Consider the following 22,500-nt stretch of genomic DNA (forward strand, 5'->3'; position numbering starts at 1 on the left):
GGACAGGTGACCTCCACTGGGAAAAGTGACCTCCACCGGGACAGGTGACCTCTACTGGGACAGGCGACCTCTACTGGTACAGGTGACCTCCACTGGGACAAGTGACCTCCACCGGGACAGGTGACCTCCACAGGGACAGGTGACCTCCACCGGGACAGGTGACCTCCACTGGGAAAAATGACCTCCACCGGGACAGGTGACCTCTACTGGGAAATGACTTTGAAGCAGGAATTTCCATTGAGGAAAAGCTGTAAAACCTCACCAAAATGGTAGATTAGATTAGATTAGATTAGATTAGATTAGATTAGATTAGATTAGACACATTATACATTCGACTGGAACACAGCCTGTGCATTGTGAGCATGTTTAGGATAAACATTGATGCCTTCCTGTCCTTTTGTCTCTCAACACTAATGTTAATTTTATTCAGTTATGTGAACTGTTTATTTATTTAATATTTTTATTAATAATTATATTATTATTACTGTTAATACAAGTATTACAAGCAGCTTTAATAAAATCAGTCACTAATCTGCTCGGCTGCTGGCAGCTGCGCTAAACCATTTAGCTATCACTTTGTAACTGGACGAACCGATGTTAATAAATTATTGTGTTTTACAGCAAGTGTGTTTTTATAAAACCATGAAGTTTAATAAAGTCCCACTACATCAGAAACTAGTTGTTTAGCGATTAGCATAATTACTCTAGCATTATATTTATTTAATGTAACAACATTATTTTTTTCATTATTTTTATATAGGTTTTTTATGTAGATATGAACAGCGGCTACATTGATATGATCTCGGTGTGATTATTGATACCGGTCTCACATAAATAATAACACATGTCGCCTTCTTTCATCTCAGTGTTGCTAAGATAAGAAATATAACTTTGGACCACTCAGCAGCAGTCCAGTGCTTTGTCCTTAGCCCAGGTGAGACGCTTCTGACGCTGTCTGTGCACTTCATGCCTCCTGCTTTATGGAGATGCAGATTTCATGTTCCATCAGGACTCGGCACCTGCACACAATGCCAAAGCTACCAGTACCTGGTTTAAGGACCATGGGATCCCTGTTCTGCCTTCATCCTCTGTTCAAGTATTATTTTGTTTGCGTGTTCTGAATAGTAATTGTGGTGACTGCGTGTGTGTGTGTGTGTGTGTGTGTGTGTGTGTGTGTGTGTGTGTGTGTGTGTGTGTGTGTGTGTGTGAATGAGATTGCTATTTTTTAGCTTTGTGAGTGTTTAACTCTGTGTTTAACTCTACTGAAGTTACGTCATGTACACTTAACTTTATTAACACACTATCACCCCCAACTGGACACATGTTGAACTGCAGCTTGATGTTTCATTATGAAACTGTAATATTGTGTGTTGTGTCTGTTGTTGGTTGGTTCTAGTACAAATGTTTAATATCTTAATATTTACACATACATGCTTTTAGAACAACATTCAGAGACAAACTCATGAATTGACCAAATATAACAACAACCCTGTAGCACTGAGAGTTTGATTATTTCCTTCACAGTTGTTCCTCATGTTAAAGGACTGATTATAAATAACAGAAGGTTGTAAGCTTCTTAAAACTGCTTGAGTGGGTGGTGTGCAGATGGAGCTTTATAATGGTGGATGAGTTATACCAGGGGTCGGCAACCTTAAACACTCAAAGAGCCATTTGGACCCGTTTCCCACAGAAACAAAAAACACAGGGAGCCACAAAACCCATCTGACATCTAAAATGACGAGAACGCTGCATGTATCGTGTTTTACCCTTATGGAAAGTACAGAAAAAACTGTAGTGTGTTGCATTTATGAAATCAATTAACTGCTACCGAGTAAACGACATTTTATTTCTGCAGGCAAACAAAAATATTTTGAACAGTTTGAACTAACCTGTGTGTGTGTATGTGTGTGTGTATGTGTGTGTATGTATGTGTGTATGTGTGTGTGTGTATGTGTGTGTGTGTTTATGTGTGTATGTGTATGTGTGTGTATATGTGTATGTGTGTGTGTATGTGTGTGTGTGTGTGTGTGTGTGTGTGTGTGTGTGTAACAAGAGCACCTTAAAAACCACAACAGATTGTGTGTCTGCACACACAAATAAAGCTGATTCTGATCTGTAAGCTACATCACCATGTTGGCACATAAACATGTGTGTGTTGATGATTTACCAGTAAATGTGTTTAGAGACAATGTTCATCTTGTACCTGATGCCATGGGTTTTGAGTTGATGTCAGTGTGTACTTTGTTGTGTTGAAAGCTCTTTTATGTATGTGTGTGTGTGTGTGTGTGTGTGTGTGTGTGTGTGTGTGTGTGTGTGTGTGTGTGTGTGTGTGTGTGTGTGTGTGTGATGGTAAGGAGACTGTGTTTTACTGCAGAAACTATAATTGCATTGCTTAAGTCTACAATTTGTGCTTTTGGAGTGTGTGTGTGTTTGTGTGTGTGTGTGTGTGTGTGTGTGTGTGTGTGTGTGTGTGTGTGTGTGTGTGTGTGTGTGTGTGTGTGAAGGAGAACAGTAAAGAAAGACCTGAGTGTGAGTTTGTGTGATTAGGAAATATATTGTGGTCACACTGTAACATTAACATTACACACAGATTCACTATATTTAATGTCACGTATTTCATTTCCACACATTTGTTAGAAAAAAAAAGAAATGTATACATACAGGTGCTGGTCATATTAAAATATCATCAAAAAGTTGATTTAGTTGAAACTTGTATATTATATTCATTCATTACACACAAACTGATTTATTTCAAATGTTTATTTCTTTTAATTTTGATGATTATAACTGACAACTAAGGAACATCCCACATTCAGTATCTCAGAAAATTAGAATATGACTTAAGACCAATACAAAGGAAGGATTTTTAGAAATCTGGCCAAATGTAAACTATGAAGATGTAAAGTATGAACAGTTTGTAATCAGTTCTAAACTTAACAGGTAGCCAGTGTAGAGATGATAACATTGGGGTTATATGGTCATACTTTCTTGTCCTAGTGAGAACTCTGGCAGCTGCATTTTGGACTAACTGTAACCTATTTATTAAAGATGCAGGACAACCACCTAGTAATGCATTACAATAGTCCAGTCTAGAGGTCATGAAGGCAGGAACCAGCTTCTCAGCATCAGATACAGACAGGATGTTTCTCAGCTTGGTGACATTTCTAAGGTGAAGAAGGCTGTGTTTGTAATATGTGTGATATGATTTTAAAGACAAGTTACTGTCTAATAAACACCAGGCCTTACACTGTCGAGCTACTAGTAACAGTACATCCCTCTAAATCTCTCTAAGGCATTGAGTTAATTTGGACACTGTGGCTATTTCATCTGGTTATGATGAGATATATAACTGTGTGTCATCAGCATAACAATGGAAATTAATCCCATGCCTTCTAATAATGTTCCCTAATGGAAGCATGTATATAGAGAAAAGTAGAGGTCCTAGAACTGATCCTTGAGGGACCCCATAATTAACTGGTAGTAAACTGGAGGATTCACCATTTAATTCTACAAAATGGTATCTGTCAGACAGGTAGGATCTAAACCAGGGGAGTCAAACTCAAATTCACAGTGGGCCAAAATATAAAACTGAGATAAAGTCACGAGCCAAACTGAATATTTTTTGAAAAATTAACTGCAATTAACTGATATGTAATGTTCAACCATCTTCATATGGAAACAAACTTTAGTTTTGCTTAAACACAGGATCTGGAACAACTCCTGAGCTAAACGCTGTTACTACACAAAACGTGGTTGTAGCTGCCTCTCTGCATTACTACGATAGAAAAGAGGTGTTATTTGTGTAGTAACAGCGTTTAGCGTTAGTTTTACATTATTTACTTTTTTAATATATATTTTTTTTTCATATTATTTTTATTATTATTATTAATATATATTTTTTGTTCTGTTTCTATACTTCTGTAAAGCTTTTTAAATTGTTAAAAGCACTAAACAAATAAATTGAATTTGAAATTTTTAATATGAATTTGAATTGAATTGAATGGAGGTGAAGTGTTCAAGTGCCAAGCTTTAAGAACAAGGGTGATGTGCAACTACAGAGGTATAAAGTTGATGAGGTACACAATGAAGCTATGGGAAGCTAGGCTAAGAAAGGAAATGGATATTTGTGTGCAGCAGCATGGCTTCATGCCTAGAAAGAGCAAGAGATGGTCAGAAGGACCTTTGTGGATTTAGAGGCAGGTTGCCGAGAGAGGAGCTATGGTACTGTACGCAGATATCAGGAGTGGGAGAGAAGTACATCAGAATATCTCAGGATATGTATGAGGAGTATGACAGCAGTGAGATGTGGTGTAGCTCAGACAGAGGAGTTAAAGTTGGAGGTGGGGCTACATCAAAGGTCGGCATTAAGTCCCTTCTTGTTTGCTATGATTGACAGATGAAGTCAGTGGACAATGATGTTTGTGGATGACATTGTGATCTGTAGTGAGAGTAGAGAGCAGGTGGAGGAACACCTGAAAAGGTGGTTGTCTACTCTGGAAAAAAGAGGAATAAAAGTCAGTTGTAGAATACATGTGTATGAACAAGAGGAAGGGGAGTAGAACAGGGGGCTGAGGTCAAGAAGGTGCAGGAGTTTAAGTATTTGGGGTCAACCATCCAGTGTGATGGGGAGTGTGGAAAAGAGGTGAACAGGCAAGTGCAGGTTGGTTGGGGGGGTGGGGGGTGGACAAAAGTGTCAGGAGTGTGTGTGACAGAAAAGTGTCAGCAAGAATCACAGGACATGTGTAAAAGACAGTAGTGAGCCCAGCTATGCTTTATGGGTTAGAGACCGTAGCAGTGATGAAAATATATGAGGAAGAGATGTTGAGGTTCTCTTTAGGAGTGCCGGGGTTGGAGGATTAGGAACAAGCACATGAGAGGATCAGCTCAGGTTGTCTGTTTTGGGGACAAGGTCAGAGATGCTAGATTGAGATGGTTTTTAGAGAGGAGGGAGATGGTTATATTGGATGGTGCCACAGATGGCAGCCTCGGCGCTTAACTCCTCAGGGTTTGCTCTGTTTTTGTCAGGAAAATTTGATCAGTTTCACCAGGAATGAACTGCTGAACATTCGGCAGCTCACACCACAATATCCTTTACCGGTTTTTGATTATTCCGACTTTTTGCTGAATATTGTAGTTGACGGAGCAGCTGCGCTGTTCGCAGACGGGGAAAACTCGCCAACACACTCGTGAAGCTCAGACAGCGTGGTTTAAGAACACCGCTGCCTAGCATCCATCTGGTGAATCTCCGCTCTCTATCCAACAAAACGGACGATCTCCTTCTGCTCACCCAGACAAATAAGGATTATTCAAACTCTGCTGTTCTCTGATGCATGGAAACTTGGCTGAACAATGCAATTCCGGACAGCGCGTTAAGTCTGCCGGGCTTTCGGCTCTTTAGAGTGGATCGTGACGTAGAATCAACGGGGAAATTGGGCGGCGGTGGGACGTGTTTTTACATCAATTAAAGGTGGTGTTCTAATGTAACTGTGTTAAAGAAGATGTGCTGTTTCGATCTTGAAACAATCTTCATCAACTGCAAACTGTTCTATTCGCTGCAGGAGTTTTGCTTGTTCATTCTGGTGAGTGTTTACATCCCTCCGCAAACACACGTGATCTCGGCCTTACAGACACTCGCTGACATGATCACAGAGAGCAACAACACCTGGACTCGGTACTAATAATTCTCTTTAATAAAGTGATTCTCTCACGTATTGGCAAAATACAGACAGCATGTACATGTCTTTCTGACAGACAGGCAGCAGCTAGTGCGACTGGGTAAACTCAAATCTAGCACCCGCACCATCAGCACTGGCGCCCCTCAGGGCTGTGTTCTCTCCCCACTGCTCTTGTCCCTGTACACAAATGACTGCACCTCTAATGACCCCTCTGTCAAGCTCCTGAAGTTTGCAGACGACACCACACTGATCGGCCTCATCCAGGACGGTGACGAGTCTGCTTACAGACTGGAGGTTGAGCGGCTGTCTGTCTGGTGCAGTCTTAACAACCTAGTGGAACCCCCCTGCTCTCCCCCCACTTACCATCATGGAGAGCTATGTTACAGCAGTGGAGTCATTCAGATTCCTGGGAACCACAATGTCCCAGGACCTGAAGTGGGACATTCACATTGATTCCATTGTGAAAAAGGCCCAGCAGAGGTTGTACTTCCTTGACCAGCTGAAGAAGTTCAACCTGCCACAGGATCTGCTGAAACAGTTTTACACTGCCATCATTGAATCTATCCTCTGCACCTCAGTGACTGTTTGGTTCAGCTCAGCCACCAAATGTGACCTCAGAAGACTACAGAGGGAAGTCTGGACCCCTCACATCCAGCACACACACTCACTCAGGACCCCTCACATCCAGCACACTCCCTCACTCTGGACCCCTCACATCCAGCACACTCACTCAGGACCCCTCACATCCAGCACACTCACTCAGAACCCCTCACATCCAGCACACTCACTCACTCAGAACCCCTCACATCCAGCACACTCATTCACTCAGGACCCCTCACATTCAGCACACTCACTCAGGACCCCTCACATCCAGCACACACACTCACTCAGGACCCCTCACATCCAGCACACTCACTCACTCTGGACCCCTCACATCCAGCACACACACTCACTCAGGACCCCTCACATCCAGCACACTCATTCACTCAGAACCCCTCACATCCAGCACACTCCCTCACTCAGGACCCCTCACATCCAGCACACACACTCACTCAGGACCCCTCACATCCAGCACACACACTCACTCAGGACCCCTCACATCCAGCACACTCATTCACTCAGGACCCCTCACATCCAGCACACTCACTCAGGACCCCTCACATCCAGCACACTCACTCAGGACCCCTCACATGCAGCACACTCACTCAGGACCCCTCACATCCAGCACACTCACTCAGGACCCCTCACATCCAGCACACTCACTCAGGACCCCTCACATCCAGCACACTCACTCTGGACCCCTCACATCCAGCACTCTCACTCACTCTGGACCCCTCACATCCAGCACTCTCCCTCACTCTGGACCCCTCACATCCAGCACACTCCCTCACTCAGGACCCCTCACATCCAGCACACTCATTCACTCTGGACCCCTCACATCCAGCACACTCACTCAGGACCCCTCACATCCAGCACACTCACTCAGGACCCCTCACATCCAGCACACTCATTCACTCAGAACCCCTCACATCCAGCACACTCACTCAGGACCCCTCACATCCAGCACACTCACTCAGGACCCCTCACATACAGCACACTCACTCAGGACCCCTCACATCCAGCACACTCACTCAGGACCCGTCACATCCAGCACACTCATTCACTCAGAACCCCTCACATCCAGCACACTCACTCAGGACCCCTCACATCCAGCACACTCACTCAGGACCCCTCACATACAGCACACTCACTCAGGACCCCTCACATCCAGCACACTCCCTCTTTGAACTGTTGCCCATCTGGTCGATGCTACAGCGCCCTGAGCACCAGAACAACCAGACATAGGAACAGTTTCTTCCCTCAGGCAATCCATCTGATGAACACTTAACATACACAGAACACACTACACTATTCTTACACATTAAAACACATTATTTATATTTAAATTTCACACTTGTACATTTGTACATACAAATTGTATATATTGTATGTCATTCTGTTACACTGTTACACTGTGAAAACAAACTGGTTCTGGTTCTGATTCTGAGATGGAGATATAAGGTGATATATGGGTGTGTTGAATGAGGACATGAAGGTAACTGGTGTGAGAGTAGAAGATTAAGTGGAAACTGATGAGCGACCTCTGACGGGAAAAGGACAAGATGATTTGTAGGATCTCTTCTGCTGCCAAGTTAGAAAAATGTACCAGTGAAAGAGAAAATAAATACTGGGTGTGTAGTGTAGGGGTAGTTGGGGTAAAAATAAAGGTCTGGCATATTGTTATGGTAGGTTGTGAGGTTATGGAAGAGGTTGGAGCGAGGCTGCTATTTTGCCACAGCTAGCAATTTTTATTTAGATGTATGTAGTATGTGATGTAGATGTGTGATGTGAGCTCTATTAATGATAAAAGAACACACACAAGCAGCCACACACACACACACACACACACACACACACACACACACACACACACACACACACACACACACACACACACACACACACACACCTCTGCCCAGAGCAAGTCTTAGGGGAAACTGTAATGGAAATTTTATCTGCATGTTCACACACCCAGCTTTCTGTCTCCATTGTTACATTGGGGTTTTTTACCCACAATTCCCTGGGCTCATCTCATCATTCAGCCACACGATCACACCAATCCTGTACTCACTAGCATGAGTCTAATTATGTAAAATCATATAGAATGGGATCTTTACTATTGTCTCTTTGTGTGTGTGTGTGTGTGTGTGTGTGTGTGTGTGTGTGTGTGTGTGTGTGTGTGTGTGTGTGTCTGTTTCTTTTTAATCAGAGGAAGTGATACGGCCTCAGCTGGACACATCAAAGACATTTGCACACTTTTAATCACCTTCAACCTTCAGCCATGAGATGTTATCTGACAGGCAGACAAAGAGACGTGTATCTGATTGCACATCCAGATTTAGCTCACTCTGATAAATCTCTCTCATGTCCACACAGGAAGTGTATTTATCAGCATTGTTTCCACAATTGTCCATAACCTCGGCAGTTTAGACAATGAAGCCAAGTATGTAAGATGTTATAGCTATAAACACATAACCATCATAATCACTTATTTAATCACTTATTTAAATGTTCATTAATGCATTTACACATTTATTTATTTATTTATTATCGCTATGGGTGATGGACAAAATCTCTAATTTAATTATATATAAGTTAAAGTTTAACACAATACTGGAATAAAAAAGGAAATCTTTGAAATAAAAGAATATAATAAACTGTATAGATTATGGTAACAGAGAACACTGGATTAAAGTTTAATGACAGATTTTGTTCTTGCAAACAGTTCAACACCTCAGGAGGGGCAATAAGAATAGACCCAAACACTGCTGAGGACCTGTGGGGAGTATTGAACCATGACACATTAGAGTGAAGCATGTTAGTGTCAGCATAATGTTGAGAGTTTCCCTTGTCCTCTTTACTCACTAAGTTGCAGGGGCAGTTCTAGGGTTTCATCTTTAGGGGTTTTAGACCTCAGTGAGAATTTAAAACAAAGTTATGGTGTTATTTAAAATGGCAAAAGTGGACACCAAAATTTTATGCATGATGTAATGATGTCAGTCTTGAATCAGATCAGTTCATGTGTGTGTGTATTCTCTACAAACAGTGTGTCCGATGAATGACGTCATTAATAACTAATATTCACAAAGACCAAATAAATAAATGTTATTTTTATTTAGCATTGATGTTGCATTAATATTGTGTTTGTGCTACAACTCTGGTAATAAGAATAGTGACATTTCACTGCACGCTGCGCGTACCTGTGCTTCTCCGTTCTAATAAAGCAGACAGCTGAAGACGCACTTTTGAAAGACTACAACACGCGTGTAAAAGTATGGAATAAAAGCAAAGTAAAAAAAAATCGCTCTTGGATCAAACTGATAATTTATGAACTGATATTTATGAAAGTAAAAATGATCCTTATAGTTTTAGGGGGGCTGAGATTACAGACAGGGGGCTGAAGCCACCCTAAAAAAGGGCTAGAACCCCCCCTGGTAAGTTGGTAAGTAGTTCTAGGCAGAAACATAAATGTGCTGTGTCATTGTACTGTATGGTTAGAGTTTGGAATGTTTTATAGTGAGATCATTAATAACTGATCATTATTATAATTAATACTAGATAATGAATAGGTCCTTGGTGTAGCAGGATCCTGTAACAACCCTGAACATGGAGCAGCCGTAGGACAAGAACATTGTAGTGTCTAAATAGTAAAGTGATTCTGAAACTCTTATATGAGCTCCTACTGTATGCACGTTCAGTCTCTGGAGCACTGCTGAAAAATGTAAAAATCTGGCTTTTGTTTTTTAAAATCCTTTTTAACCATAACACAGATGTCACTCTGAGACTTTATAACCCACTTGGCCATGTTTACCATAGTAAAAATAAGGGCTCAGGGGAACTTCAGCTCCACCTTAGTGTGTGTGTGTGTGTGTGTGTGTGTGTGTGTGTGTGTGTGTGTGTGTGTGTGTCCTTGTGTTCATTTGTGTGTAGTGTTGGGATTGATGTGGGATCTCCTGCATGTACACCTGCTGCTTTAAAGATCAACACTTCCGCTCTTTACATCCTTCACACAGACAGGGTGTGAACTCTAAAGCACCTCAACATGCTCCGACAGACAGAACCTCGGTGGTTCATCACTGAAAGTGTAATTACACCAAATCTCACAGAGGTTTCTGATATATATTAGAATATATGGCTAGAAAGTGTTTTTATAATTTATTTCTGATTATGAAAAACAAAACCTCAATACACCACATAATGTGTGTGTGTGTGTGTGTGTGTGTGTGTGTGTGTGTGTGTGTGTGTGTGTGTGTGTGTGTGTGTGTGTTTGCACAGACATTTTGAGCAGGGACTCTGATGGGAATCTAAAGATTCAAATAGTAAAATAGTAATCATTAATATACACAAATAACTGGAATATTCAAACTCATTCATCTTCTACCGCTTATCTGAACTTCTCGGGTCACGGGGAGCCTGTGCCTATCTCAGGCGTCATCGGGCATCGAGGCAGGATACACCCTGGACGGAGTGCCAACCCATCACAGGGAATATTCAAAATGATACATAAAAATATAATAAATAACCCAAAACAGTTGATCTTTATAGATAATCAGAGCAGTTTTGAGAACAAAGCAGGCTTTTTAGGGTGGGATGGTGTCCATCTCACTCGGGAAGGTACTGCCCTCATTTTACACAACATAGTCTCAGGGCTAATGAATCTGTAAAAATCCAACGCCAAGAGCAGACAAGCAGACAAGCAGACAGCAGACAAGCAGACAAGCAGACAGCAGACAAGCAGACAGCAGACAAGCAGACAAGCAGACAGCAGACAGCAGACAAGCAGACAGCAGACAAGCAGACAAGCAGAGAGCAGACAAGCAGACAGCAGACAAGCAGACAAGCAGAGAGCAGACAAGCAGAGAGCAGACAAGCAGACAGCAGACAAGCAGACAGCAGACAAGCAGACAGCAGACAAGCAGACAGCAGACAGCAGACAAGCAGACAGCAGACAAGCAGACAAGCAGACAGCAGACAGCAGACAAGCAGACAGCAGACAAGCAGACAGCAGACAAGCAGACAGCAGACAAGCAGAGAGCAGACAAGCAGACAGCAGACAAGCAGACAGCAGACAAGCAGACAGCAGACAAGCAGACAAGCAGACAGCAGACAAGCAGAGAGCAGACAAGCAGACAAGCAGACAGCAGACAAGCAGACAGCAGACAAGCAGACAGCAGACAAGCAGACAGCAGACAAGCAGACAGCAGACAGCAGACAAGCAGACAGCAGACAAGCAGACAGCAGACAAGCAGACAGCAGACAAGCAGACAGCAGACAAGCAGACAAGCAGACAAGCAGACAGCAGACAGCAGACAAGCAGACAAGCAGACAAGCAGATTAATCTGAACATCTGCTAGCTACAATGAGCCATCACCAGGTTCCACGATGTTACCTGATTATAACATAATAGTTAGCTTAAGATTATTTAACAGTGACTGTGTTGTTAGCACCCATCGTTAATAAACTTTATATTTACTGATGAATAGGTTAATGTACTGTTTTTTTTTACAAGAAATTAGATTAAAGCAAATGAGTATGTAGCACAGAATCTAGCCACAGTGGTTGTAAGCCAGGGAATTCTGTGCCAGTAAAGGGGGTTGCACCAGTAAGGGCATCCGGCGTAAACTTTAACATACCAAACTTTAACATACGAATCGTACGTTTGAATTCCATACTGGCTCTGTCGAGGCCAGGGTACAGGGTACCGGTGGAAATTGGGCTATTGTTGGTCGAGGAAGGAGAGGACAGAGAAGTGTTTGTAGGCAAAGAGAGAAGAGGAAAGGCAGGAGTGTAGGTTGAGAATAGGGAGGGAAAGGTAGAGAGCTGGTGGACATCATGGAGAGAAGTTAGGTAGATATAGGAGAGAAGGTGGAAGTGGAGAAAGCACATAGTATTGCTGGGATACATACTGTTTTATTATGCCGTGGATAGGAAGGGAAATGGGGTAGGAGTGATCCTGAAGGATGAGGGGTCAGACAGGGTCATCAGTTTGATGTTAGAAATTAAAGGGGAGATGTTGAATGTGCTTCAATTAAATGTTTCAATTCAATTTTTTGTATAGTGCTTTGAATGAATGAATATTTATTGGGGGAAGTCGTGGCCTAATGGTTAGAGAGTCTGACTCATAACCCTAAGGTTGAGGTGCACCACGACCACGACTGAGGTGCCCTTGAGCAAGGCACAGAACACCCCAACTGCTCCCTGTGTGTGTGTGTGTGTGTGTGTGTGTGTGTGTGTGTGTGTGTGTGTGTGTGTGTGTGTGTGTGTGTGTGTGTTTTCACAGGATTGATAGGAAAGAAGCCCAAGTGGTGGAAGTTGAAAAAGGAGGAATGTCGTTAGGGATTCAGGCATAAACTGAGACAGTCTTTGGGGGGGTCAGGAAGAGCTTCCAGATGACTGGGAAACTACAGCAGAAGTAATCATGGAGACAGGTAGGAGGGAGGGAGCTAGGTGTGTCATCTGGAAAGAGAAAAGAAGATAAGGAAACATGGTGGTGGAACGAGGAAGTACAGGACAGCATTCAGAGGAAGAGTAGAGATTAGCAAAACAGAGTGATAGCAATGGTAAGGATGTGCAACAGATAATGGTGATTAAAGATAGAGATGGAAAGGTGGTAACAGGCAAGGAGTATTTTGAAGAGCAGATGAATGAAGAAAATGAGAGGGAAAGACATGAGGAAGAGGTGCATGTTGTTGAGCAAGAAATAACAATGATTGGAGAGAATGAGGTGAAGAAGGCTCTGAGGTGGTGAGAGTGGAACGGCTGTTGGTACAGATGACATGGAGGTGGAGGTGTGGAAGTGTCGAGGAGAGACAGTGGCTAGATTGTTCAACAGGATTTTAGAGAGTGAGAAGATGCCTGGGGAATGGAGGAGATGTGTTCTCGTGCCGAAGAACAAGGGTGATGTGCAAGTTGTAGCAACTACAGAGGCGTATAGTTGAGTCACACAATGAAGCTATGGGAAAGAGCAGTGGAAGCTAGGCTAAGAAAGGAAGTGGATATGTGTGAGCAGCAGTATGGCTTCATGCCCAGAAAGAGCAGGACTGAGGGAATTTTTTGCTCTGAGAATGTTAATGGAACAGTACAGAGATGGTCAGAAGGAAAAGTAGTTCAGGATATTTATGAGAGGAGAATGACAGCAGTGAGACGTTCTGTAGGTCAGACAGAGGAGTTCAAGGTGGAGGTGGGGCTACATCAAGGATCAGCTTTAAATCCCTTCTTGTTTGCTATTTTGATGGACAGATTGACAGGATAATGATGGACAATGGTGTTTGTGGATGACATTGTGACCTGTAGTGAAAGCAGGGAGCAAGTGGACGAACATCTAGAAAGGTGGTGGTCTGCTTTGAACAGAAGATGAATAAATGTCAGTCATAGTATGACAGAATACATGTGTATAAACAATAGGGAGGGAAGTACAGGGGGCAGAGGTCAAGAAGGTCCAGGAGTTTGTATTTGGGGTCAACCGTCCAGTGTGATGGGGAGCATGGAAAAGAGGTGAAGAGGTGAGTGCAAGCAGGTTGGAGTGTTTGGAGAAAAGAGTCAGGAGTGTTGTGTGTGTGACAGAAGAGTGTCAGCAAGAGTCAAAGGAAAGGTGTACAAGACAGTAATGAGAGCAGCTCTGCTGTATGAGACTGTAGCAGTGAGGAAAAGACTGAAGTCAGAGATGAGGATAAGGATCCTTCACAATGCTCCAGTCCATCTCACAAGACCTCTTGCCCTTTATCCTTTTAATAATAAACGGCTCTATTGATCTATTGTGTATAGATGTCTGTTCCATGCAGACTCTCCAATGGCATCCCACAAGGCTCAGTACTTGATCCTCTTCCATTCTACCTTTATTGTCATTCTCTCGGAGTATCAAAACCCATATAAGGATGTGACTATGATGAAGGTGAAAATCCTCTCCTTCTCTCCCTTCTCTCAGATCTCAGTATGTCAGACATGACAGACGTCTCATCTCCGATGGCTTTTTATCAGCTGCCGGTGGATGTAACTGAGTGCCAATCACCTTGTTTGCCACATTCTGACATTCTCCCAGACCTTTTCTGTGCTTCCTCCACTAGATTCCTTTATCTGCCCACATCAGATATAAAATACAAAACACCTACATAACAAACACTTGTGTTAACCTTGATTTCCCTGTGACTACATCCAAACTTCCCTTCTTTGTCCTAACCTAACAATCTTCCAATGCTCATATTCTACAATTTTCAAAGGCACTGGAGTGCATGTGGGTTTCTGCTTAGTGTGTGTGTGTGTGTGTGTGTGTGTGTGTGTGTGTGTGTGTGTGTGTGTGTGTGATGGTCAGTAATGACTGGGGCTGTCTGATTACAGGCCTGTAATGAGAACACAGCTGGTTTATTGCACATATTCACCTTGCAGGCTAATTTACATTCCTGTTGTGTCCCTAACATTGTTTGTGATGTCACATTTTCTGCTATCAGATATTTTCTGTTATCACAGTGATGTGATTTTTTATAACTTTGAAGACTCGTGATTTCTCTCTCATGAAAATTGACAGCTTTACCTGTAACTTATACAAAACTGACACTGACGACAAGTTACAGAAACTACATCACCACATCATTGTTCACACACCATATATCTGTGTACACCGTACAGGTATGTTGACCTTTCATTGATCGAGACTCCCAAAGCACTTTTGTACAAGGGAACCTGTAAATGAGTGTAAATGTAAAGCCTCATTGTGCTGCGTTCACTGTAGAACTGTTACTGTTGTAGCTGAAAATTAATCACCCAAAGCAGTCGCTTTTCATCTTCATGACTATGTGGTGAAGCTGTTTGTACAGAAACGGCCTTAAAGCTTTTCCATATCACATTTCTATTTATTGTCCTTCCTCCCACTGGGATGGACACTGAACTCTCAGGACTGTGTGAAGGACCAGTTTTCTGTTGTAGTTCTGAGGTTCTGTTGATAAGGAGGAGCAGCTGACTCGGTTCAACAAAGGTCTCTCTCTCTCTCTCTCTCTCTCTCTCTCTCTCTCTCTCTCTCACACACACACACACACACACACACACACACACACACACACACACACACACACACACATACACACACACACACACACACACACACACACATACACACACATACACACACATACACACAGACATACACACAGACACACACACAGACACACACACACACACAGACACACACAAACACACACATATACAACACTGGGGAATTCCTGCCCACTTCTAAGACAAGACCATTATTGCTGACATAGATTGAAGTCCCCCCCCCCTTCTCACTCTGATTTTTTCTTCTATGTTAATTTCCTGTCTTTCTTTCTGTCTTTCTCTGTCTATAGCTTTTGCATTCTCAGTATTAATGCCTCTCACAGGTGAGTTCCTATCCCTCACACACACACACACACACACACACACACACACACACACACACACACACACACACACACACACACACACACACACACACACACACACACAGATAGAGGGAGTGTGGTGAGGAAACACCTCCTCCTGCACTCAGCTGTTTTTGTAAGTCTCTCAGACTGACGTTAGCTCAGTAATGAAACTCTCTTCTATAACAAGGTCCTGACACCATTTGAATGCTCCACATAACCATGGAGTTCTTTACTAAGGAATTTACATTTTCTGCTCTACATGGGACATTTTCTGTCTGTGTTGTTCTTCTGGATCTTCCTAAAATCTGAGGGTACTTCTGATTTTTTTTGAAGATTTTATACCTTATGTCTACTGTAGAGTGTTTCCTGGACGTTCCAAAGTTCTGAAGCTTTCTCAAGCTCCTGGATGATTCTGCAATCTACGAACTCTCTTGGACATGTAATCCGTTTGAAGAATCACAATTCTTATCAATCTTTAACCAATAAGAATCCAATATGTTCCTGGATGTACCTCAAATGTGAACGTGTTACGTTGTGAAAGTTTCAGTAGAGCTGATCTTCATGATAATATAAGATCTAATATTCTGCTAATTATTTTAGACCATTGGATGAATCTCAAGAGACTTCTGGATGTAAATTAAATCTAAAGGCTTAACTGTTAAAAAGTCTTCCAGATATTGCTGAAGTTGGAAGATCATATCTTGGAGAAGCTCCACTGCTGTGAAGTGAACTGTAATGAGGAGACTCAGAGAGGAGTTTACTTAATCTGACTGATTACATACGAATGCAGCTCTCATGCTGCTGAAGTTGGTCATCACTTTCTGCTGTTTTATCAGCAGCTGGTCATCAACATGGAGGCCATGCACAGGTACACTTCCACACCTAGAACAGTGTAAGTACAACTTCTCACCTAGAACTGGTAAAACATACCAGCGACCACAGATCTTATCTTACTTAGCACGAGCAAAAACCCTCAACTGCAGCAGTTACACCTTAATATCAATCTCAGGTAAACCTCCTCAACTAGCAAAGTTCACCTCTAACTCTACACATAGGTCAAATATAGTTCCTCAGTTGAAACCCTTTAACTAGAGAAGACATCTCACTCAGGTATGACATTACATCCAGCACAGATATACATCTACAATGAGAACCACCTTGCACATACATTGAGCAGATCTCCTTACCCAGCACAAGTAAGACCCATCAACTAGGACAGGAACACAACTATTTTTATAATTCAGGTACTCATTACTCTGCACATATTTACCCTAAGTGAAAATCTTCACCTAGAAACTTTTTATAACACAGAAACAATTGTTCCTCCATCACAGGTGTACCTTTTATGTAGAACTTATTCACTCGGCACAGGTGAATCTCTATAGTTAGAACAGGTTCAGCTATTCTCTATACACCAGTACATGTAGCACAGGTACACCTCCCTGACTGTCCACATTGTGTCCTCTCTTTCTAATGCTATCATTCTGCTTTATTACCTGGAGCAGGTAGGAGTGCAGGTGTTGGTGTTCCTCTAAAGAGTGCTGTTTTATGGCAGCTTCAGAAACAGCAAGCTGTAACTTGTCCCTTTCATGTCAGCTGTCAGAGGTGGTTTCTCTATATGTTGTGTAGCCCAAGCTCTATAATTACTGTGGATTTTCTAGCAGATTGCCAGGAGATTATGAGCTTCAGGTTCTCTAAACCATTTAAGCTAACTAATTATGATATCATTCAAAGGTCTGAAAGGAAGGGGAGGAGGACAGTGCTCCTGTATGATCTTTATACTGACTCACTTTCAGAGCAGAATCTACAGCAGCTCCGGAGCTGGGTTTAGTGAGAACTCACATCAAAACCATGTCACGGGGCCAGACAGAAACCCTCCTGTGGTTGTCTCTGTAGATGAGATACATGATTAGATGTGGTCTCCAGGTGTTTTGATCAAACATCAAGGCATTGAGTTTTACAAAATGTTAGCAGTTATATGCAACAATTAGACATCGGTATATATTTATCTTCATTCAGTTTAATTTCAATTCCATTGTAATTATAAAGGGCTTTTAACAATATGAAATTGTCACAAATTGACATAAATATATAAACTCAGAATATAAATGATAAATTTCTATTAATCCTTAATGAGGTAGTGAGGGAACAGACCTAAATGACCCTCATCCTCATCTGGGTTAAACCAGAGAGTATGATAATTCTATAATAAAGTAATTCTGTGTACTGTATGGTGTGTTAATAAAACAATAAATCATATGTATATCATTTTATAGATCTTATGCACATCCCTGTATGTAAAAGGTCTAAAAAAGTCACTCAGGTGGACAAACTGTCAGCTCAGCAATGATCACAATGTAGAAACTCCCACATGCCCTTATGTAGAGCAACTAAAATAACTCATCTCAGTTATATGTTATGGTTAAGAGCGTTCTTCAAAGGCCCAGCAGTAACAGTGCGAAGATTTGAACTCACAACCTTCTACTTATAACTCAAAAGTCTTAATCACCACACCACCAGTTTCTACTGCACCACCAGATTTATCAACATCATCTACAGATTATGGGATGTTGTCCGTCATGTTCAACCACTGACCAAAGACTAGCCTCGGTTCTCATGGCTCACAGTGTGGTTATTGTGGATATCTACAGGTGTACATGGGTTCTTAAAGGTTACAGTGGGGTTATTGGGGATATCTACAGGTGTATATGGGTTCTTAAAGGTTACAGTGGGGTTATTGTGGATATCTACAGGTGTACATGGGTTCTTAAGGGATACAGTGTGGTTATTGTGGATATCTACAGGTGTATATGGGTTCTTAAAGGTTACAGTGGGGTTATTGTGGATATCTACAGGTGTACATGGATTCTTAAGGGTTACAGTGGGGTTATTGTGGATATCTACAGGTGTACATGGGTTCTTAAGGGTTACAGTGGGGTTACTGTTTATTGTGTGTCTGTAGATTATTGTTTTTATGGGTCTCAGCAGGGCTCTTGTGTGTCTGTAGTTGTACATAGGTTCTTTTTTATGTCAGTGGGGCTCTTGTTGGACTCTGTAGGTCTTTTTTGTCTTTCTGTCTGTTGGTTTCTCTTGTTTATATGTATAATGTCATTACAAACACAGGTTTCAGTTCGATTTGGATGTTATATCTACATATTTGATGAACTAGGATCAGGTTCAGATTTCATGTTTGGGTTTCTCATAGCATGGTGTTGTTATCTAGTTAAAATGGGTGGACACTGTATGGTGTATTGGTGTATGTACACTGTATGGTGTATGTACACTGTATGCTGTATGTACACTGTATGGTGTATGTACACTGTATGCTGTATGTACACTGTATGCTGTATGTACACTGTATTGGTGTATGTACACTGTATGGTGTATGTACACTGTATTGGTGTATGTACACTGTATGCTGTATGTACACTGTATGCTGTATGTACACTGTATGCTGTATGTACACTGTATGGTGTATGTACACTGTATGCTGTATGTACACTGTATGGTGTATGTACACTGTATGGTGTATGTACACTGTATGGTGTATGTACACTGTATGGTGTATGTACACTGTATGGTGTATTGGTGTATGGTGTATGTACACTGTATGGTGTATTGGTGTATGGTGTATGTACACTGTATGGTGTATTGGTGTATGGTGTATGTACACTGTATGGTGTATTGGTGTATGGTGTATGTACACTGTATGGTGTATTGTTGTACTATGGTGTATTGGTGTATGGTGTATGTACACTGTATGGTGTATTGGTGTATGGTGTATGTACACTGTATGGTGTATTGGTGTATGGTGTATGTACACTGTATGGTGTATGTACACTGTATGGTGTATGTACACTGTATGGTGTATTGGTGTATGGTGTATGTACACTGTATGGTGTATTGGTGTATGGTGTATGTACACTGTATGGTGTATTGGTGTATGGTGTATGTACACTGTATGGTGTATTGGTGTATGGTGTATGTACACTGTATGGTGTATGTACACTGTATGGTGTATTGGTGTATGGTGTATGTACACTGTATGGTGTATTGGTGTATGGTGTATGTACACTGTATGGTGTATGTACACTGTATGGTGTATTGGTGTATGGTGTATGTACACTGTATGGTGTATGTACACTGTATGGTGTATTGGTGTATGGTGTATGTACACTGTATGGTGTATTGGTGTATGGTGTATGTACACTGTATGGTGTATGTACACTGTATGGTGTATTGGTGTATGGTGTATGTACACTGTATGGTGTATCTGTTTTCACTTTACAACAATGGTGGGTGAACATGCAGGTGGGAGCTGTATAGGAGGTAAATGTGATCACAGATGAACCAGTTGTGTGAGTGAAACGTCTTTATTGTTCTCTGTACCTGTGTGTACCTATAGATTAGACCCTCCGGGTCTCTTTATGCTCATATGACCTGCATTTCACCTCCAGTAATGCATTTGTTTTACAACAATAGGACGGCCCACAGTGCCCTGTGTGTTGAGTGAATCAGCAACATTCTAAAATGTGTTATTTGCTCTCTGAAAAGCTTTCTCAGTCTTTGAAATATGATCTCGTCCATTCTATTACACAAGTCTTCTCAATTGCTCCTATTTCCCTCTTTGATTTTGTTAGCTGAATCTAAACACGAGCCCTTTAAAACAAGTCCTCCCCTTTAAAACTCATCTGACTGAACTTGTTATCGGTTCACAGGACATACACTCCAGAACTCTACACAATTCTACACAGTATCTGTTAGGGCCTCAGTGAGGTCTATAAGAACATGCTAATAACATCTTTAATTCTTGACTAGCTGAAATCATCACCTGACCTTTTGTTTTTGAAATTAGAGGCATTTCCTAATTTAGCTAATTTTAACAATGGACTTTGGAAATCTGGATATGAATTTAATTTGTTAAATGTTTTCAAATGTATAAATGCATCTTTAATGAGTAAGCTTTAATAGAGGCAGGTTGGCAAGGAAAAACTCCCTGAGACAACATGAAGAAGAATCGTAGACCAAACTTAAACAGAACCTGGATGACACGGGCAGTGCATTTGTAAATAAGTTAAGCTTGACAATTAATCAAACTTTATAACTAACCTTCTATGTCTGTAAACTATAAAAAATATACTAATTGTGTTAATGGGAACTTACAGTGTATAACTATAATGGGTTCAGTCATTTCTGAACCTGTAAGAGTTTAACTTAAAGTCTTTCGTATCAGACTGATGTTGACTGCATTTTAGTCCTAAAACTATCCAAGGAATAACATCAACAACCATCCTTATGGTTTCTGTGTTGATTTTGTCCATGTGGGGTCATCTTCAGTAGCAGTGATTTATATTAAGTGAATTAAGTGACGTGACATACGGCTAAGTACGGTGACCCAGACTCAGAATTCGTTCTCTGCATTTAACCCATCCAAATTGCACACACACACAGCAGTGAACACACACACACACACACACACACACACACACACACACACACACACACACACACACACACACACACACACACACACACCATGAACACACACACGAGCAGTGGGCAGCCATTTATTCTGCGGCGCCTGGGGAGCAGTTGGGGGGTTCGGTGCCTTGCTCAAGGGCACCTCAGTCGTGGCCGGCCCGAGACTCAAACCCCCAACCTCTCTAACCATTATGCCACGACTTGCCCCATATTCAGGTGACAAAAACTCCAACCAGAAGTAGGGCATCAGGATGGACCAGGCATGTCCAGAAATCAGGAGTTAGCATCACCACTTTCAGAGAAACAGCATGTGTTGCTCAACAGAAAGAGATGGACTTGCTCTTCCTGCTCTCAGATTTGACTTTGTATCCTAAACGATCTGCAGTGATTATCTCATGTTTTCTGCTTTGCATAAGCTTTTATTTGCCCCTTTTGCATTAAGTTTTTTTGTAGTGAGCAGATAAATGAATCAGTGCTAGTCCTGATCTATATGGTGCCTTGAGCAAGATTTTATTTTCTGACATCGAGTCAGTCAGCAAGGCGTCAGATGTTGATCACAGTGTCTGTTGTGAGAGTTTCAGAGTGAAATTTGTGTGATTCAGTGACTGCAGTACTTCTTTTGATCTAAAGCACGTGAACCCATATACATACACACATGGACTCATTAGGGCTCTGAAATCGCATGTTCTGTATTAACGGGTGGATTGCACTGATATTTTTAATGGGTAAGAATTAAACTGATCACCAGATAGGATCATGCAAAAACATTTCCTCAAATCTTTCTATTAAAGGAATATTGTTTAGATTTCCAATTAAGGGACATATTCCTAGGATAAGCCTCAGATCCACCTTCACCCTTACCAGGATAAAGTGGTTAATAGAGTGTACATACCTCTTTAATGTACCATAGAGCTTTTACAAATTTTGTGTTTTTTTACTGGAACTTTGAGGCTAACTGTGGACTGTTTATCAGGGTTAGATCCTCATTCTGTATATTATCCACAGACCTGTTACCAGTGGACCTGCTGCATCGTGTCCTTCCTGTTGTAGGCAGTCACCAGACTCGTGTCCGGATGGTGCAGTCTCAGGGCTCACGAGGACTGAAGCTCTCTGGTCCTCCACATGCACTGAGTTACCCATCATCAAAAATCTTCACCAACTGCAACTTCTTCCCTGCTGAGTTCTCCATCGTGGTCACACTGAAGATCCCCAAACTAAATCCTAATGTAAAAAACACATACAGAGCAGGTTCAGAATTCCCAGTAAATTATTCAGTGTAATTGCACACTGTTTATTTAAATTGTAAACATTTCCTACTGTTGTGCTTTATTCTGTAATATTCTGTATACAGT

At 41.7% G+C, this 22,500-nt stretch overlaps 2 protein-coding genes across 3 annotated transcripts in view; both read left to right on the top strand.

The window, feature by feature from the left end:
* myo10l3 (myosin X, like 3) overlaps positions 1 to 620 on the top strand; it is a 66,860-nt gene extending 66,240 nt beyond the window's left edge. For both annotated transcript variants that reach the window (XM_047815156.1, XM_027136813.2), the window contains exon 39: positions 1 to 620. This exon is cut by the window's left edge and continues 348 nt beyond it. The gene's annotated coding sequence lies outside the window, so the exon portion shown is untranslated.
* Positions 621 to 22,047: 21,427 nt separating this feature from the next.
* Positions 22,048 to 22,500, top strand: part of tspearb (thrombospondin-type laminin G domain and EAR repeats b) — an 11,501-nt gene continuing 11,048 nt past the window's right edge. The window contains exon 1 of the mRNA XM_027136803.2: positions 22,048 to 22,374. Within this exon, the coding sequence (XP_026992604.2) occupies positions 22,048 to 22,374 (327 nt within the window). The remainder of the gene's footprint in view (positions 22,375 to 22,500) is intronic.

The sequence above is a fragment of the Tachysurus fulvidraco genome, chromosome 6 (genome assembly GCF_022655615.1).
Source record: "Tachysurus fulvidraco isolate hzauxx_2018 chromosome 6, HZAU_PFXX_2.0, whole genome shotgun sequence".
Classification (NCBI taxonomy): Eukaryota; Metazoa; Chordata; class Actinopteri; order Siluriformes; family Bagridae; genus Tachysurus; species Tachysurus fulvidraco.